This window comes from Drosophila ananassae, chromosome 2L, assembly GCF_017639315.1.
Source record: "Drosophila ananassae strain 14024-0371.13 chromosome 2L, ASM1763931v2, whole genome shotgun sequence".
NCBI classification, from domain to species: Eukaryota; Metazoa; Arthropoda; class Insecta; order Diptera; family Drosophilidae; genus Drosophila; species Drosophila ananassae.
Window position 1 is genome coordinate 4418700 of NC_057927.1, and position 7559 is coordinate 4426258.

Sequence of the window (7559 nt, forward strand, 5' to 3'; positions counted from 1 at the left end):
TGTTTTGGTCGGATAAACACAGAAAATTTATTTAGAAGTATTGAAGAATACTGTGTCCATTAAATGAGCTCAAGCTAGATGCATTTTTCGCTAAACTTGGGTAATTGCTCTACCTGGACTCCTACTATGTTCAAAACCTGTTGTGAGGCAAATATTCCTGCACGGATACAGTAGTCCAGGGGCATATGCTGAACGAACATGGCCAAAAAGCCTCCGACAAAAGCGTCTCCGCAGCCATTGGTGTCGAAAACCTTGCCCTTTACCACCTTTGGCACTGGGTATTCTAATACCCGATCGTTCTCCTGAAAACAGAGTACTGGACACACCGCGTCCGTGATTAGGACAATTCGGGGGCGGATATTCTCTTTCGGCATGCACTGCAGCCGCGGACCTATCTCGAAGATGTTCTTCGTCTTCCAATCGTAGGCGTCAGCATATGCAATCGCCTCCTCCTTATTGCAAATGATGATGTCCACGTATTGGATGATGTTCTCCAAAGCGTTTCGTTGCATGGCAAGCACAAAGACGGCGCTAAAGTTGAGGATCATCAATCGGTTAGACTCGCTGCACATTCGTGCCACTGTTTCAACCACGGATGGACAAACGGCCAGGAAGAAGCCGGTGAAGTAGAAGTATTGTGCCCGTTCCACTGCGCAGACATTCTCTTCCTCCTCCATCCAGTCGTCGGTGAATAGAGAGGCCGCTCCCAAATTAGCAACCAAGGAACGGTTCGCCCCACTAATAAGTACAGCACAGGAACCTGAGACGGAAAGCCAAATTAGTTAAATCAATATAAATATTGAAAAACGAAATCTAAAATACTGACCTGTAGGCAGTTCCTCCTTCAGCTGATAAAGCGTACAAAGGCCATCGGCTTTGGCTCTTTTGGCGATTCGATCGCCCAACTTATCCTTGCCCACGGCTCCCGTAAAGACTGCTCGATAGGGAGTCTGTACAATCCACTGGAAGATACGCATGGTGTTCTGACAAGCTCCTCCCGCAGAATAAATCACGTTTTCCATATTCATAAGCTCTTCGAACAGGGCATCGTGCTTCTCATCAGCAATGATGGCAGCATTCGCTTCCAGCCCGTATTTCTCTAAGAGCGCATTGTCCTCGATATGGTAGGTGATATCAAGCAGAGGATTACCAAATCCCATCACGATTCCCTCTGGCAACTCCATGTTCGGGGTCTCCACACAATCAGCGCGTTTTCGCGAAGTGCGTACGAAGAGGTTCCAGTGAAGTGAGCGGCAGATGGGAGTTCTATGAAGAAGAGGATACGATATTATCCTCAAGTCAAGTATTAGCTTTGATCGATGGAACATTCCCAGGTAAAAGTAGGGCTCATTTGAAAGAAAGGCTTAGATCCGACCTATTTTGTGTACATGTTTCAAGAAAAACTTAAAAAAACTAACAAGTTTTTTGTTTCTCAAACTGAGATGACAAGCAAAGCCAGTTGCTCTGAGCAGAGGCAAAATTTATTCCCCTCACATTTGCTTAAAATGTTAATTACCTGCATAAATCAATCAGGACAATTAATATTGTTGTGGCCCAATTTAATGTGCTATTAATTACGTATCCATCTTTCCGATGGAAGCATGTATAATTGCTTCGCAATTACGATGGCCAGGCAGCACAAAAAGGGGGGGTACCGGGGACTTTTATTTTTATTTTTCAGCCGGAGATGAATGAATTGAATGTAAGTGGGCTTGACAAGCTGCGGGAGAGGGGGAGCCAGTGAATGGGAGGGGCGAGTGCAGCCACCCAGAACGTGAATGTCCTTCCTGCGCCAAAAAAACATCATCAGCACCAAAAGTGGGCGGTTGTGAGGGTTGGAAAACAATGGCATTCGCAGTGTTTTGCACAAGTTGCCTGGCATAAATTTTAATTTTTATGCAACACAAAAGCTGTACCAGCAGCCCAACCTTCCGCCGCGCGTTGGATCTGTACGAAATTGAAAAAGTGAAAAATATGAAACTGCAGGGAAATACCCTGGGAAAGACCTTGAAAAAACTTCAGTTGTCACTAAGAAAATAAGCTAACAGTGCCTGTATTACAGTCATTCGAGCATGGGAATAGGAATATCTTAAATTTGTTTCAAAATCTCTTGCCCTTTTTCATTAAGAATAACATAATGTTTAGCGAAAAGCTAATTTTTAAATATAGGGATTGGTTTTTATTTTTGTCTGATTAATGAGTAATTGCCAGAATGGATTAGAGTTTACAAATGTGTTTTTAATTTCGCTTTCATTGCGATACCATATACTATATTGTACCCTTCTGGGAAGAGGCTTTTGAAATAAGGGTTTTTGGGGATGTCGGCCGGTTGCTGGCGTCGTTTATCGCTCGCGAACGCCGCAAAGTATGCAGCGGTTTTTCACTTTGCTTCTGCTGTTGTTAGTTTTGTTGGCAGCATCAGTTGTTGTTGCTTTTGTTAGCCGGGTAAGTACTTACTTATGTGCCGGGGCATTATTCTTGGCTATATTCCTTTGCTAAACCGCTGCTGCTTTTTCCGACAAGCGCAGCAGCAGAAGGGTGTCAGCAGCAGGAGCAGGAACCGGGGCAGGAGTAGCAGTGCTAGATGAGATGAAGATGAGTGGGTGAAAGGGGAAGCCAAGGGGAGGCGGCGGTGAGAGAGCGGCGGGAAAACCGCAGCGGTGACGTGGCAATACAGCTGCATAATGTGGCATGCGGTTTGCATTAAAAATGATATTGCAACACGAGCCGCACATCTGCAGCTGTGTGCAGCAGTTAGGTGCCGCCTGCAGCCACTGACAGCCGCATGGCAATTATAATCCACACACGCTAGTCCACACCCAACACACACCCGGCCGCACGCACACTGCTCACTCACTCATCCTGGCTTAAGGCTGCACTGAGAGAAACCGTATCTTAAATGAGTATTCGGAGAAACAAAGCTTTCTAGAAACTGTCAACATTTCAATGCACTCCATATTTAATTTTAAGAGAAGTTCTTCGCATAGGCATAACTACAGAAAAATAAAGTTGTTGCAATTATCTAAGCTTGTTAATGAAACTTTGTGGAATTTTTGTGTGTGTCAACACACAACTGCCTTGGAATCTGTAGCTGGGCCATGTAAGCAGCAGCTGCCAGTGACAGACACATCAACATGACACCCTGTCGCCCTGACAAAGCTTAGCTCAAAAGTGAAGAGGGGGAGTCGGGGCCAGGCGCCGATGGGTGGCACCACAGCAACCTCCCAGCCCACCATATCATTTTCCACACATCCAGGCACATTCGCATGCTCGACATGTTGCTTTTCGGGATGAGACGACGCGGACGGGGAGGGGAGAACAGGACGTCCGCTTCCTTTTCGCCGGTTCTCACGTTGTTATCTAACAAGATTTTTATGGGATTACCTTTTGCCTTCTGTTAGTTATACTATAATTTGGCCTTTACGCTTAACGAGATTGTTGTGAGGTACTTCCCTGAGAACAAGGAAACCTCTGACCAGGCCCATTGTAGACCCAGTGCATTGTGGCGCTGTTCCTTTTCTTTCCTGATACTTAGCCCCGAACAATAGCCCTAAGCTGGAGCAATGTGAGTGGCATCATGTCCGTGTGGGACACCCAGTCCCACGTTGTCAAGTGATAATCCGGCCCCTGCCCTATCCCCTGTTTCCGGTTACAATTGTTCACTGCTCAACAAACTTTTATTCGTGCGTTGCCGAAAAGATTTTATAGAAAAGATAAAAGGGATCACCGCCCATCGCCCATCGCCCACCGCTGACCGCCATCACTGATTATCGTCAATCCTCGATCAGCTCCAAATGCGCAGGATAAGAGAAGCTGTACCCACAAGAAACAGTAGAATATTGAGGGTGCATCGGAAGACGGCTAGGAGATTCCACATCGCGACATAGCGGCTGCTTTGCGAGGAGACTCATCGATACCCGTGGGTCTGGGGGCGGTGCGTCCTCTTGCGATGGTGACTTGAGCGACATATTCGGTATGTGTACTCCTATCCTAGTGATTAGAAATCCGAAAACACATGTGTCGCCGTTGTCGATTTAGTGTAAAGTGTAAAAGAAGCTGTCTCTTTCATCCAGAATGTCTCGATCAGGGATAGCTTTATATCAATTAGTTAATTAAGTGCACAACTTTTGGCTATCATGCTTGAAAAGCTTTCCTTGTGGTTATTCCAATAAATTTCCAATACAATTTTTGTTATTGGCAATAAATAGTTATTTCAAGCCTACTCAGTTTCACAGACAAACGCGTTAGTACATTTAATTGTGAAGGAAATTTGAATTTCTTCGCATCACGTTCCCTTTTCTCCAGTTGACTTTGAGCTTTGTGGCCTGTCAATGTTTCTTCAAAATTGAACTCATTTTACTGTGATCATTTCGACAAGTCGCATCGAATTTTTCCTTTACAAATATATATTCCGAGAATTCTGCCTTTGGAGAATGGCCAGCTACGCTCCGTTTATAAAGCCGTACGTGCAGTACAACGAACATGGATGGGGTCCGTGTGAGATACCAGACATGGACGTCCCCTACCAGCCGTTCTGCAAAAGTGACCGCCTGGGTAAGATCTGCGACTGGACGGTGGCGATGCAGGAGAAAAAGTTCTCCAACAAGTACGCCTCTTCGTTTGGCAACAACAGCCAGTACGCCTACTTCCATGAGGACGACGATTCAACATTCCATTTGGTGGACACTTCCGGATCGCGAGCCTTAAAACCTTACCAGAGAGGTCGCTTCCGCCCGAACGTGCGCAACAATGCTCGGGTCAAAGGGCGCTCAGGGCGTGGCCCCGGCATGCTCGGTGTGGCTGGATCAATGGCAGGCGGTGGAACAACCAGCGGCAGCACCAAGTACGGAAAAGGTCGTGAGTCTCGTCGCAATCAAGGACGTCGTTTCGCCCGAAACGCACCTTCCCGTCTCCGGGAGAGTTCCGTCCTGGTGCGTCCCAACTGGGTGTCCCTGGAGGAGATTGAGTTTCCACGTTTGCTCAAGCTAGCTCTTCCAAACATCAAGGAGGGTCAGGATATCGTCACTTGCGGTTCATTGGAATATTACGATAAGCTATATGATCGCATTAATTTGCGCAATGAACGACCGCTTTTGAAAATGGATCGCATTGTTCACACGGTGACCACCACTGACGATCCAGTGATTCGACGACTCTCCAAGACAATGGGCAATGTCTTTGCCACTGACGAGATTCTGGCCACTATCATGTGCTGCACTCGGTCCAATTACTCCTGGGACGTGGTCATCGAGAAGCTGGGCACCAAAGTATTCCTCGACAAGCGCGATAATGCTCAGTTCGATTTATTGACCGTAAACGAGACCTCGTTGGAACCACCCATGGATGAGGAGGGATCCATTAACTCTGCCCACAGCCTGGCCATGGAGGCCACTCTGATAAATCACAATTTCGGTCAACAGGTATTTATAAAATGTTTCCAATTGGTCATTCATTTAGCATGATTAGCTTGTTTACCATAGGTTTATAAATTAATTAACTTTATTCAAATTACATTTGAATATAACCAAGTTTAATCCGCAATTAAATCTGTGAACTATTCTTTCTAAAAGGTTCTCCGCGTTGGGGAACAGGAGCCCCGGTTCAAGTTCGGAGAGCCGAATCCCTTTGAGGAACCCGGCGTGGAGCTGGCCTGCTTGGGCTACCGCTACCGCCAATGGCAGCTGGGCAATGACTTGGTTTTGGTGGCCCGTTGCAAGCACAACGGTGTAATCCAGGGTCCCAACGGGGAAGTCCAGTTCCTTTCCATCAAGGCTCTAAACGAGTGGGACTCGAAGGCAGCCAACAGCGTGGAGTGGCGCCAAAAGTTGGATACCCAGCGGGGGGCAGTTTTGGCCTCCGAGTTGCGTAATAATGCTTGCAAGTTGGCCCGCTGGACGGTGGAGGCTGTGCTGGCTGGGTCTGATCAGCTCAAGCTGGGCTATGTTTCCCGGGTGACTCCCAGGGATCACCTGCGCCATGTTATCCTCGGGACCCAGCAGTTCAAGCCCCAAGAATTCGCCACCCAGATCAACCTGAACATGGACAATGCCTGGGGTATCTTGCGCTGTCTGGTCGACATAGTGATGAAGCAACCGGACGGAAAATACCTGATTGTGAAGGATCCCAACAAACCGATGGTCCGGCTGTACGATATTCCGGAGAACTCATTTGACTCGGACGCGGAGGATGAGGAGAACTCCAGCGAGCCCTTCGCCAACTCCCTTGACAACTGATATTCACGCAAATTTATTTAACTAATAGTTGGTGTTCGAATAAAGGATCCGTTGACAGCCATCTGACAGATGCGATGTGTGAACACAAACGCAATTTAAATTAAGTTTTTGACCAAACACATTCGTATGTCCTCCGACCGCCATCTCCGGGCGGCTGCAGTCACAGTTATTCGGTGATGGCATGGCCACATCAATCACAGCGGTTCAAAGAAGTACAAAATGAAAGCCGGCTAAATAAATATGCATTGTACAAAACACCCCGTTGCCATTACCAACTGGACATTGCACATTGTTGGGGGGTTGGGGGGGGGGGGGGGCGGAGGGGTGAGGTTAGGTGGGGTTGGGGGGGGATGGTGGGGGGTGGGGGGGGGGGGGGGGGGGGGGTGGAGGGGATGGATGGGTTGGGGGGGGGGGGTGGGGGGGGGGGTAGGGGGTAGTGGGAGTATTTTGGTGTGGGGGGGGGGGGGGGGGGGGGGGTTATTTAAGATGGGGGATTGTTTGATTAATTTGTATTATGAATTGATTGGATTTGTAGGGGGGAGGGGGGGGAGGTGGGTTTTAGGGGGTGGGGGGGGGGGGTTTTTGGGGGGGGGGGGGGGGGGGTGAGGGGGGGGGGGATGGATATATTGGGTTGGTGTGGATGTGTGTGGGGTGAGGGGGGGGGGGGGGGGGGGGTGGGGATGGATGGGGGGGGGGGGGGAGGGGGGGGGGTGGAGATTTGGATTGGGGGAATTAATGGGGGGGGGGATTTTTGGGGGGGGGGGGGGAGGGGGGGGTGTGGTGGAAAATTAGATTTGGATTTGAGGGGGATAGTTTGGTAATTTGGGGGATGGATGTGGGGGGGGGGGGGGGTGGGGGGTAATTATATTAATAGTGGTAGGGAGGGGGGTGTGGAATAGAATTTGGTTTTGTGTGGGGAACGTGGATTGGGATGGGGGGGTGTTGGGGATATGGAGTGGAGATGGGAGGGAGGGTGGGGTTGTTTGGGGGTTTTGTGGGGGGGGTTGGTTGTGTTAGGGGTTTGGGGGGGGGTTTGGGGGGGATGAGAAGGGGTTGGGTAGAAGGGTGGAGTTGTTGGGGTTATTTTGAGTGGGGTAATGAGAGGTTGGTGGGTGGATTTTTTATTTGGATGTGTGGTTGTGTGATATAGATGGGGGTGTGAATAAATGGGGGGGGAAAGGATTGGGGGAAGGGAGGGTTAGGAATGGTGAGGGAGGGGGGGGGTTTATAAGGTTGGGGGGGGTGGATTGGTGTTATGGGGGGGGGGGGGGGGAATTTGATTATGGGGGGTGTGGGGGGTGGGGGGGGTGGGGGTGTGGTGGTGAG

The 7559-nt window shown here is 49.1% G+C and overlaps 2 protein-coding genes across 2 annotated transcripts; one reads left to right on the plus strand and one right to left on the minus strand.

Moving 5' to 3' along the window:
- On the minus strand, positions 1-1432 carry LOC6500018 (adenosine kinase). Its single transcript, XM_001953356.4, has 2 exons — positions 827-1432; positions 1-760 (listed from the first exon to the last, which is right to left on the minus strand). The coding sequence occupies exons 1-2, from the start codon at positions 1326-1328 to the stop codon at positions 75-77; spliced, it is 1188 nt and encodes a 395-aa protein (XP_001953391.2). The 5' UTR covers positions 1329-1432; the 3' UTR covers positions 1-74.
- Positions 1433-4325: 2893 nt separating this feature from the next.
- Positions 4326-6333, plus strand: LOC6500525 (eukaryotic translation initiation factor 3 subunit D-2). Its single transcript, XM_001953357.4, has 2 exons — positions 4326-5420; positions 5571-6333. The coding sequence occupies exons 1-2, from the start codon at positions 4434-4436 to the stop codon at positions 6231-6233; spliced, it is 1650 nt and encodes a 549-aa protein (XP_001953392.1). The 5' UTR covers positions 4326-4433; the 3' UTR covers positions 6234-6333.
- The last annotated feature ends 1226 nt before the right edge of the window (positions 6334-7559 follow it).